This window comes from Seriola aureovittata, chromosome 10, assembly GCF_021018895.1.
Source record: "Seriola aureovittata isolate HTS-2021-v1 ecotype China chromosome 10, ASM2101889v1, whole genome shotgun sequence".
In the NCBI taxonomy this organism is placed as follows: domain Eukaryota; kingdom Metazoa; phylum Chordata; class Actinopteri; order Carangiformes; family Carangidae; genus Seriola; species Seriola aureovittata.
Window position 1 is genome coordinate 10,386,421 of NC_079373.1, and position 12,125 is coordinate 10,398,545.

The 12,125-nt window shown below is 41.3% G+C and overlaps 1 protein-coding gene across 2 annotated transcripts; it reads left to right on the forward strand.

The window, feature by feature from the left end:
• Positions 1–11,367, forward strand: caprin1b (cell cycle associated protein 1b). 2 transcript variants are annotated; one of them, XM_056387820.1, is made up of 18 exons: positions 1–160; positions 1,673–1,837; positions 1,983–2,045; positions 2,164–2,250; positions 2,328–2,566; positions 2,686–2,768; positions 4,534–4,758; positions 4,864–4,916; positions 5,020–5,103; positions 7,506–7,685; positions 7,759–7,867; positions 7,966–8,027; positions 8,111–8,203; positions 8,539–8,685; positions 9,242–9,395; positions 9,569–9,748; positions 10,603–10,709; positions 10,812–11,367. In XM_056387820.1, exons 2-18 carry the CDS (start codon positions 1,673–1,675, stop codon positions 10,896–10,898), a joined length of 2,118 nt encoding a protein of 705 aa, XP_056243795.1. In that variant the 5' UTR covers positions 1–160; the 3' UTR covers positions 10,899–11,367. The 2 variants fall into 2 exon arrangements, with proteins under 2 accessions (XP_056243795.1, XP_056243796.1); XM_056387821.1 differs by having other exon boundaries at positions 9,572–9,748.
• The last annotated feature ends 758 nt before the right edge of the window (positions 11,368–12,125 follow it).

A 12,125-nucleotide genomic window follows, 5' to 3' on the forward strand; every position in this document is an offset into this window, starting at 1 on the left:
GTTTCTCCGTCTTTCGAACCGTCTCAGTTGTCGGTGAGGCCGGCGGGGCGGATCCCACACTAGAGTGAAAGAGAAAATAAAGCAACACAACAATAATAACAACTTGGCCGTTTCGTACATTTCGCTAGCAAGCTCCCCTGTGGATATATAAAACATCAAGGTGGGTGAAGCAGGAGTCGCGCCGCAGCGGGAACGAGGCTCCCGGCCGGCTGTTGGCTAGCACGCCTCGTTGCCTGGAGCTAGCAGTGCGTGAGGATGCTAAGATAGTGGTGTGTGCTAACGGACAGGGCCGTTTATCAAACACCGGGAGTTGACTGCACTGCTGGGGCAACACTGGGCCACAGAGCCGCCAGCCGAGGACACAGCTTTGTAGCCCATGTTAGAGAGAGCATATGTTGATATGGAGATAATACAGGGTTAAAAAATGCCTTCCCTCTAGCTAACGCACAGTGTGGTCTAAAGTTAGCCAGCTGCTATGATAAAATGCTTGGATATACAGCCTTACTGGTACATTAATTTTGTTACAAAGCTGTACCTCATGTTTATAAATCGTTTACATCTAGATAACACTGATAATGCCTCACTTGTAGCTGAACTGTTCTGCTTGAGTTGCTACATCCCACCTTCCTTTCGTTATTCCATATTACTAATATGTAGTTGATGTTATCTGTCAGTTACTTTCTAGACTAGTCATCTGATCTTTAAAGCATAAGAGAAATGTCCATCACAATATCCTAGAGCATAGGGTGATGTCATTAAAAGACTTGTTTTGTTCGACCAACGTACCAATAACCTCATAAATACTCAATTAACTATGAGACCAAGGAAAGCAGTAACTTGCCACAATTGAGATCCTGGAACCATCAAATGATTGGGATTTTTGCAGTTAATGAATCATCTAAATAGCTGACGATTATTTTTTGATTGATTGATATACATTGTAATATACCATCTGATAATGTCACGTAGAGCTGACACAACTGGTTTAAATAATCAGTCTGCCTGAGAAAATTAATCTGCATCAATTTTGTCAAACAATTATATGAATTTGAAGCATTGTTTCAAGCAATATGTCAAAATAAATCTCAGCTTTTCAAATGTGAATATTTGCTGGTTTGCTGAGCTGTCTCTAAAAGTAAACTTATATTTTGGGGCTGTTTGCTAGACAAAAACAAGCTATTTGAATATGTCAATTTGAGCTCTAGGAAACTGGGATGGACATTTTTCACTATTTTTGAAGGAGGCATCGATGCAGCCTTTTCTCTCCTGATACAGACCTTGTTACCTCAACTCAGATGTCTGGTGATATAGATTACCAGTCCAATACCAGTTCTGTCTTTTTCTCAGATATAAAATCAGTATACTTTGCTGTATGAAATTCATTGGAATCATTTTAATGTGAGGTTACATGAGGCCAGAGACTACTGTGGCACAAAAAGCTGAGTCAGGGGCCTGCTGTGGCTGAATTCATTTACAGTAATCTTATGTATTATGGCATAGACAAACTATCTGCACTCATACCGATCGCGAGCATCAGTGCATCTTTACTATTTTCTGGCAGTTAATAGACCAAATGATTAATTTAACTAGAGAAAACAATGGGCAGAGTACAAAGAGGCGAAGTCCCTCTTTATTGCCATTCAAAGTTAACCTTTCATTCTTAAATTTCTAGATGCCCTCAGCGATGAATGCAAACAGGACAGTGCAGTCTGCCAGCCCAGATGTGGGATCCGCTCCAGGGTCAATGGGCAATTTCGCACTCGGTGGACAGTCCGAAGTATTGAAGCAAGTGCTGTGTGTCATCGACAAGAAGGTCCGCAACATGGAGAAGAAAAAGGTGAGGACTTTTGACAGCCATTATTTCCAGATCCTTCTTGATAACAACATGTAGCTACAGCTCTCACTCAGAGACAACAGGAAATTCCCCACTTAATGTGTTAAATTTCTAAACTGTTTGTTGCATTTTGGATGGTTTTCCACAGAGCAAATTGGATGATTATCAAGTCAGGAAGAATAAAGGGGAGCGACTCAATCAGGACCAGCTGGTGGGTACACTGAAGCCTCCATCATTTTGTACATAAACACAAATAATCCTGTAATTTTTACAAAGATTTTACATCCTAGCAGTGTCTGAAATGTCTATTTCTCCTTTTGTTTTTTTAGGAGGCTCTCTCCAAATACCAGGAAGTCATGAATAACTTGGAATTTGCTCGAGAGCTTCAGAAGACATTTATTGCACTGGGACAAGATGTAAGCCTGACTCAGAGTGGTGCCTGTCCTGCCTGGTAGGAACTCAGCTTTATGTGACTCATGTATATTATCATTAGATCCAGAAGGTGGTGAAGAAGTCTGCACGGCGGGAGCAGCTGCAGCGGGACGAGGCAGAGCAGAGGAGGCTGAAGACAATTCTGGAGCTGCAGTTCCTCCTAGACCGGCTGGGAGATGACACGGTGCGGCAGGACCTGAAGCAGGGTGTCGGCGGCTCACCACTGCTGACAGATGCGGACCTTGCAGCTTTTGATGAGTTCTACAAATTAGTGGGGCCGGATCGTGACCAAAACATCAGGTTGGTCGAAGGCATTAATCTTTGGATGAGTTTGAGATACAGAAAGACTTCTTTTTTTTTGTTGTTGTTGTTGTTGTTTTTCAAAAGGTGATTTATGCAACTTATCTCTACGCTCACAGGTTGACCGACCAGTATGAAGAAGCATCTGTGCATCTCTGGGACCTGCTGGAAGGGAAGGACAAGACTGTGGTTGGAACGACATGTAAGCCAACTGTTTCAAGCTGTAGAGCTCTCCCTTTGGTGGCTTTCTTCCTTTGGCTTATTACTTTCAGCCCATGCTTAACAAGATTAGTCAATGAATCGTTTAGTCACTCAACAGAAAATTGAATTATTTTGATTATGGGTTCATCATATAGGTCAATTTGTAAGAAAGGGTTACAAAATGTTACTGGTTACCGCTTTGTCTTCTATGATTGCAAACTTAAGTTTTGGACTGTTGGATGGACAAAACAATCTCAATGTAGCATTTTTTTTGATGGGCATTTTTTGCAATTTCATTACATTTTTAAGACCAATGTTTAATCAATTAACAGAGAAAATGAGTAGCAGATTGATCAGAATTGAAAATAATTGTTAAATGTAACCCTACTGTAATTTATAGCAAAATTAACTTTGAATAAAAGGAGAATAATTATTCAAGACAAATGGGTTTAATTTAGGTGCCCAGCTGGTGGTGAAAACTGTTGGCAGGACATTTTATCGGATGGTTGATGACACAGCAAGTCATTAGCAAGCTTTTTATCAAAAGCCGGCCACGAGTAACTTGTAACATTCTTTTGAGTAATGCCAATGCCACGTAGATAAAGATGGCAATAGCACTCAACAATGCCTTCTTGTGATAAGGTACTGTAGGGTATAAACCAGTCTTAATATGTTAATGTAACATGTGCATTGTGTTTTGTTAATGCAGCATGTGCGCAGGGCTGTGATGTGAATAATCAGGGCTTGGGTATATTGGTGTACTGCATTCTCAGCGGTCTGGCCTCAGGACTCGCACTGCTGCATTCTGCTCGGGGCTGAACGCTATGGGCTTATCCTGACTCAGCAGCGGGGCAGGGTGCCAGTGGCCCTGTCGCCTGTGGTTCCACTGGTCAGATCTCTGGAGCCACATTAGGATACTGGTGACCCAGTTCACTTTAGTGACACCAGGAACCCTTTCACCTCAGTAAGGATCTCTCACTTGGTGACTCAGGGTGATATTTATTCCGGCAGCAGCAGACTTGTTAGCCTGAGGTGCAAGGCAGTGGAGGAAATAACAGTGACTCGCTTTGCCCGAAGAGCCAAAAGTGCAAATGCCTGAGCTAGCTTAAGGGCTTTTCTAGTGTTTGCTAGTAAATTACATGTCATTATTGTTATAGTAGCATATTTCTAATCCAATCCGTCACCACTTTAAAAACATTTAGCCACTATCAGGCTGAATGTTGATGTTGCTGTAATTTTCAGTTCATCCTGTGACTGTTGCATCCTGATGAGGCTGAGGGCCTTAATGTTGGATGTTACAGAAAAATATGAAGCTTTGAAACTATGTTGTCAGGGACTTGGTGTCAGTCACTGGCACAATGTTGAGTTTGGGACCAAATAAAAGCACTGTGTTTGGCGTTGATTGCAACAACGTGTGCAGTCTGGCTAGCTTAAAATGATCATGTGACCTCACCCTGTCATCCAGATCTGGTCAACAGTGTCCTGTGAATATGGTGTTTTCACTTTACTTATATTTATAAATGTCATGTTAGTGACTGGTTGAATGTTGCTAAGTAGTTATGAACTGTTTGTAAAGACAGTATCGTCACTTGTGAAACTACAAATCTTTTTTGCAAGCAGAGTTGTGAAATCTATGTTGAACAGCTGAGAACATTACCCCACCCTGATTCTCACTAAAGCTCATAAAATATTACTTTGATAATTGTAACTTGGTAAATATGATGACTGGATGTTTGCTTGTTGCTTGCATGTTTTTCCTCTGCTAGACAAGGCACTGAAAGAGACTTTGGACCAGGTTCTGCTGAGCGGGTACTTTGACCGGGTTCCATCTCACCAAAACGGAGTGTGTGAGGAGGAAGAGGAGGAAGAGCCAGCAGTGGCCGCAGCGGCAACAACAACAACAACAACAACAACAACAGCAGCAGCAGCAGCAGCAGCAGCAGTAGTAGTAGCTGAATCGTCAGAAGCAGAAGAGCAGACTGTTGATCCAGGTCCTGACCATTCTGCAGCACACTTGGCTATTTTAAAAATGCTAATGTAATCAAGTGATGAAGAGATCAGCATTGCATTCTTTAAATTGTTTTTTCTCTTTACAGAAACTGAAATAATTGAGGAGTTTGCAGAGCCCATTGCGGTGGAAACAACAGAGGTGAGATGAATTTTCCTCTGACCAGCGAAGTCTGGCTTCTGATGTGTAATTTTTTTTTTTTTTTTTTTAGCATTGTTCTGACATTTGGTTTTCTTCCCTCCAGTTTGTAAATAGACAGTTCATTCCAGACGGCACATACAGTGGCAGTGAGAAGGAGCAGGGGGATGAGTGGACCACGGAAACAGAGGTATGCTGCAGGGATGTTGTTTTTCTGGGACTGAAGTTATATTTTTTTCCTCTTTTGTGTTGCTGATTATTTGCGATCTAAAAACAATCTCACTTTGAATGACCTCCAATTAAAGAGGGATACTCCAAGTTTCTGTGGAAGTATACCCTAATCTAACAATCACATCTTGAATGTGATGAATTAATTCAGTTTATAGCACAGTAATGCAGAAATTCAAGTGTTGTCAAAACTTTGCATGACTTGTAGGACTTGGTCATGTGATCAATTTGTAACTTAATGAGTTAATGAGGATGGACTTAATGCAGCCTTAGAAAGCAGAATTTGCAAATGACTACAGTCATATTTTGTATGCAGAATGTCTTTCTTCAGGTGATACTGGGTCTATGTGAAATATATTTGCTACTGTAAATGCAGCCACAAAATAGTAGCATGTTTTATGAAACAAGCTCTTAAAAACATTTGTAATGTATTGCTGATTTGCTACTACTGTTGCCATGTGTCACCTACATTTTCTCCTCTCCATGTCATGTTCAAACTGATTATGTGATATTCAGGTTTATTTTTGAAAGGTTATTATTTTTCAGCATTTCGATTTTTGATAGCGACAGTAGAGACGCAGACAAGACGAGTATTTATCAGATGTTTATGCAGTCGTACATTTTTGTAATCTTGCTGATAATCGGATCACAATCAATCCTTCCAAATGATGGCTGTGATGGAAGCAGCCACATGGTCACAAAGCTGATAAGGCCATGATGTCTTTGAAAGAAATGTACTGCACCCTGTTTTATAGTGCACACAGTTATGCATCTAACTATAGATGCATTCAGGAACATTTGTTGGCAACATTGACACTGCATGATTATCGCTCAAGTTGATCTCTCTTTATCGCTGACCTTGGCTTCTGTGTGGACACTCATGCTGGATCCTCTTTTACCTCACTGTTGTGATGAGTGTCAACATTGTTTTTCTCTTGTGTACTGTCAAAGAAGATTAACTGAAAAAGAAACATTAAAAGTTCTTCAGGGAGTGGTGGATGATGATTACAGGTAGTATACACTCACCAAGCACTTTATTAGAAACGCTTTACTAATACTGGGCAGAGCCTCCCTTTGCTCTCAAAATAGCCTCAGTTCTTCGTGTCATGGATTCCACAAGATGTTGAAAAGATTTCTTTGAGATTCTGGTTCATGTTGACATGATTGTATGTCAGATGTACATTCATGCTGTGACTGTCCCGCTCTACCACATTCTACTGGACTCAGATCTGGTGACTGGTGGAGGCCACGGAAGTTCACTGAAGTCATTGTCATGAAACCAGTTTGAGACGGCTTTTGCTTTGTGACAGGTTGCATTATCATGCTGAAAGTAGCCATTACATTAGATGGTAAATTGGGGCCACAAAGGGAGACACACGTTCAGTAACAACACTCAGACTGTGGCATTCAAATTATGATTCATTGGTATTAAGGAGCCAAAAGTGCCTCACACCATTACACCACCACCAGCAGCATGCACTGTTGACACAAGGCAGGTTGGGTCCATAGATTCATGATGTTGATGCCAAAATCTGACCCGACCATCTGTGTGACTCAGCAGAAATCCAGTTTTATCAGACCAGGCTACGATTTCCTGTCTTCATCTGTCCAGTGTTGGTGAGCCTGTGTCCACTGCAGCCTCAGATTTCTGTTCTTAGCCGACAGGAGTCAAACCTGACATGGTCTTCAGCTGTTGTAGCTCACCCACCTCAAGGTTCAATCGGTTGTGCATTCTGAGATGCTTTTCTGCTCACTGCAATTGTAAAAGTTGGTTATCGGAGTTAACGTAGCCTTGCTGTCAGCTTGAACCTTGAAAATCCCAACAATAATGACAGTCAAAATCACTGAGATCACATTTTCTGCCGGTCTGATGTTTGATGTCAGCTGACTGGCTGATTGGATGATTGCATGAATAAGCAATAAGCAATTGTACAGTGCTTGGTGAGTGTATAGCATGTACAGGCAGACCCATTTCTCAAATGAGGGCTGTCAGGCTGGTGTCTGAGCATCACCCTGTGATGATATGGTCACCGAGATAAGTCTGCAGCATATGATCTGCTTTGACTAGTTGAGGTTTTAATGTGCAGGATGTTGCTTGTCACACTGGTCAAATTGTTACTCAATTGTGGGAGTACAATTTCACACTCTGACTAATGGGCACACATATAATAAAGCCAGTGAAACAAGTTCAACAGTGAAATGCTCACATAACATGTTTAGTCATCAGCAGTTGTTTTTCAGTTAAACTGATCTGAATATAAACCCACAGCTATCACTTAATATGTACTCAGCCAGTTTTCATTTGTTCTCCCTTTGTTTTTGTATGTCAATCATTCACATGTTCTGTCTGCTTTGCCCTGTCAGGCAGTTAGTGCCATGCAGCAGCAGCAGCAGCAGCCTGTGCAGCCTGCGGCTCCCCCTGTTGCCCTGGATACCCACCCCATGAACTTAGCGTCTCCTGTGCCACCTACTGACCCCATGGTCAGAAAGCAGGTGGTTCAGGACTTAATGGCACAGATGCAGGGAACGTACAACTTCATGCAGGTGAGGAGTAGGTGCTAGGAATGACTGTTTACCATAGATTTTAGTATGATACTGATTACCTCTCTGTTCTCAGGACTCCATGCTGGAGTTTGACGGACAGCCCATTGACCCAGCCATTGTATCAGCGCAGCCCATGAAACCCGCTCAGAACATGGACTTACCACAGATGGTGTGTCCTCCCGGTGGGTTTTACAAAGAGAAACTCAGTTATGATGTAATGAGATGTGCAAATATTACTGTAGGAATTCTTGTTGACTAAAGTGTAATACTGAAATCTTAGTTCACCCAGAGTCCCGGCTATCGCAACCCAACGCTGTTCCTGTCCAACCTGAGCCCACACAAGTAAGGAACCAAACATGAGAAGACAGTATTGATAGAACACACACCAGAGAACATGTTTAATTTCTGCTCTCCCCTATTTATAGGTCCCCATCGTCTCCCCAACACCGCCCCCCATGTATCAGACCTCACACACGCCAGATCCTCGACCCTCAACAGAATCTATCGACCCCATTCAGGTTAATAATGCTCTGCTTTTCCTTTTTTTTTTTTTTTTTTCTTTTTTAGTTTTAACACAGCGCCTCAGTGAAACTTGTATTTCTTCAACAATCAGGAGTCACAAACTGTTACCTGGAATTTAGTTGTGTTTGAAAAATCTTATATTAGTTTAATGATGATGAAAGTAGAGAAAAGGGGGGAATGCAGTCATAATGTGTGATAATATTCTAGATCTTTTGTTGCCAGTTCCACTTTTTGAAACATTGCTGGGAGCAATTTAACAATGACTTCAAATCACCATCAAACAAGTGTCTTTCAATCCAACAAGTTGTGTTGTGTCTCCCCTCTCCAACAGACCTCGATGTCCTTGTCGTCAGAGCAGCCTCCCCCATCCACAGCTCTCCCCCCTGCCTCCCAGACGCAGGTTTTCCAGCCTGTTTCCAAAGCTCCTCACAGCAGTGGCATCAATGTCAACGCAGCACCATTCCAGTCAATGCAGACAGTAAGACTGTTATGACACTATTTAAACCTATTGAATTATTCATATTATCAAACAATACCTTAAAACCATGTGGGGGTGCATGGCTCAGGCGGTAGAGCAGGTTGGCCGCTGATCCCTGGGTTGTCGTTTCAATCCCCGGCACCACTGAACCCAGTTTGCATCAGGAGGGGCAGCCGGCATAAAACCTTTGCCAAACTGAATATGCAGGTGGTGATCCACTGTGGTGACCCCTCATGGGAACAGCTGAAAGAAAACAACAACCTGTATTAAAACGATTTAATGATCAAGTTTACTCAAAGACTGGAGTATCTGGCCTGTCATAAATCTAAAACAGCTGTTTGCAGCACTGTGTGTTGAAATAGAAATGCATTAATGACTTCCATTAGGAATTGTTTGTGGAGTCCTTAAGTGCCCTCTCATCATATTGCAGTTGTATGGCTTTGTAGCCATGCAGCTATATCCAGGAAACAGTGAGTAATGGACTTTACTCCTAATGAGCCTGTGACCTTTCCTCTGGTTTTGGCTTCACCACAATGTGGCCCTTGTTTACCCTCAGGTGTTCAATCTCAATGCCCCAGTACCGCCAGCTAATGAGACAGAGGCTTTGAACCAGGCCAGCCAATACCAGAACAGCTACAACCAGGCCTTCAGCAACCAGTCGCAGCATCCTGTGGAGCAGGCGGACATGCAGTCAGAACAACTGCAGTCTGGTGGGCAGATATTCACTATTTTTCTTTTGTTTACTTCCTGGATTGATTGTGCTACACTTGTCTTCATGAGATCACATTCCAGTTAAATCCCCATTTTATTTTATTTGTATGTTCACCTGTGACTGGAGATTGACTTGCATCTGTTTTGGTGCAACCAACACCATGTTTTTTAGTAGTTGGTGCCTTCCATTCCCAAGACCAGTCAGGAGGCCATCAGCAGCCTTCCCAGCAGGGCCCAGGCTTCGGCAGGCAGGCTCAGTCCTTTTACAATAGCAGAGGCATGTCCCGTGGCGGACCCCGCAATGCCAGGGGCATGATCAACGGCTACAGAGGCTCATCAAATGGATTCAGAGGTAAGCTCACAATCTGCAGCCACAAGTTAATCATTAATCACCTCAGCCCTTTTCAGACAAGGAATATGTAACATTGCAGACGACATCCACCAGTTAAAGTGAAGCTTTTTGTCAGTTTTTTCAGTTATATTTTGGCTTTATTCTGACAGGACCCTTCACAAAAAGAGCCATAATGCTTGTGGCACCACTGAGTTGGAAACTATTTGATATCAAGGAAGAGAAGTGTTTGTTCTCTGACAGCTGATGCATCTGTGATGGATTTTAAACCATATTTTCCACTAAAGCTTTAATTGACAATTGTCGGCACAAGGAACACAACCCTCTAAACATTTCTCAGCAGTTTCATCTCATTGGATAATCCTGTTGCAACTGTGTACAACTGTATAAGCATTAGCAGGACAAGAAGCTAAGTTGGGACTGGATTTTCAGAATTTTCAATCAGCAGGAGTTAAAATTGAAAATATATAAATAGAGAGGGACAGCTGGTCTGGATTATTAATGTGGTTGTACTATGTGGGGAAAAAAATCTATTTTTATAGATAATCTGAAGTGATAAATATATTACAGTGATTTTAAGAAAGTGTAAAGTGGTGCATTTAATCTCTTAGTGAGTATTTAATCTTTTTTTCCTGCAGCCTTTATCAGAATTTAATTCAGACTTCTGCCATGTTTTAAGTGTTACAGCAATGTTATCAGGTCGTGACTTTTACATAAAAGTGACTTGACGTGTAAAATTGTCATTGCATTTACACACAGTAATGTGTTGCCTGCCTAAAAGGGGCTCAAAGGTCAGAGGTTATTTAATTGTTAATCTCAGTAGGAGAGTTGTAAAGTAGAAGTCTTGTTATTTCCAGGTGGCTATGATGGTTATCGTCCTCCTTTCGCCAACACTCCAAACTCGGGTTATGGACAGACTCAATTCAACACACCTCGGGATTACTCAAATGGGAATTATCAGAGGGTATGAAAGAAGCATTGAGACCTCACACTGGCTCTGTTTATTTGATCTTTGCTGTCCATTGGAGTAGTTTCTAAATTGTCTTTATTTCTCCTGTTGCTCAAGGACGGTTATCAACAGAACTACAAGCGTGGAGCTGGTCAGGGACCCAGAGGAGTGTCAAGAGGCAGCACTCAGGCAATGCGATCCTGAAAAGGCCTTTCATAATGACTGTGACTGATAAACTTGCACCACACTGAAAATTCAAAATTCAAGAATGCATTTGCCCCAGCTCACTCATGTCCTCTTTTTCTTTGTTCTTCATCAGTGGTATTTTTCCTGTCTCTTCAATCAAAGTAATGCCTGCTTTGATATTTGGAAATATTAAATCATTTAAAAGTCTAAAACACAAGGTAAGCTGTAAATCCAATCATTGATTTACACACACCATGTGTTACAATATTCCTGTAAACTTGAAAGATTTCATAAGTTATTTTTTGTATAAAAAAAAATGCACCTGCCACTGCTGGTCCAATCCTTGGGAGTTTATTCCCTTTCTCAGTTCTTTTCTGTCATTTTGGTTCTAAAAAAAAAAAAAAGCGTTTTTTTGTTCAATGAGCTCCCGTTTCCTTGTTTGTAAATTGATGTTGCTTCAAGAGTTTCAATAAAGTTGTGTTGCATACCCATGGTTCAGCCTTGAGTTTTTGCTGTATAGTTCAGGCATGTGTCACTCACAAATGAATCGGTGTAAAATATGTCAACTGTGAAATACACTACTGAACGTTTTGCTTTTCTAGTAACTTGCAGAATTCGGGGTTGATATGGTATTTCTTTTTTTAAATTTTATTTTCAGTTATAGTGTAATATTTTAGTTTATGGCAGGTTGTTGGCTGTTTACTGTCCTTTACTTTTTTGTTTTACTTTTTACTATATGAGGTTGTCACATAGACATGATCATGATGTCATATTACTGTAGTTTGTCAGATGTTTTTCAACCAAGTTAACAGCATTAATGGTGCTGATTAAATGTGTAATGTGTGAACTTGATTTGGGGGTTTGATAGGCAGCATCCATTATTCTATGATCCTTATTGTTAACAATGCACAACAATTTGCTCTTACATGAAACAACCACAATCTAAATATCTAAAAGGACCTGAGTTTTTCCTCTGAAATATCAGCTAATAGTGCAGCACCACCCCATGGCCATCAGAGCACAGACACGGAATTAACAAATACAATATTCTGCTTAAAAGGCTTTTCACTAAAAGCTTCCTGACATGGCTGGATTAACATCCTAGGAGGCCTAGGCAAGCATTTGTTTGGCCTCCCTTGACCCCCATAGAATGGGTAGCAATTTCATTATTCCCCAAGACACACACCAATTAATTGATTGACAAATTTAATTGGCAGCTATTTAAAAGCTATTTAAATAATCTAA

Coding starts and splice junctions, on each gene's coding strand:
- caprin1b (XM_056387820.1), top strand. CDS start 1,673: ATGCCCTCAGCGATGAATGCAAACAGGACAGTGCAGTCTGCCAGCCCA. Junction 2,046..2,163: donor GACTCAATCAGGACCAGCTG/GTGGGTACACTG, acceptor TTGTTTTTTTAG/GAGGCTCTCTCCAAATACCA. Junction 2,567..2,685: donor GATCGTGACCAAAACATCAG/GTTGGTCGAAGG, acceptor CTACGCTCACAG/GTTGACCGACCAGTATGAAG.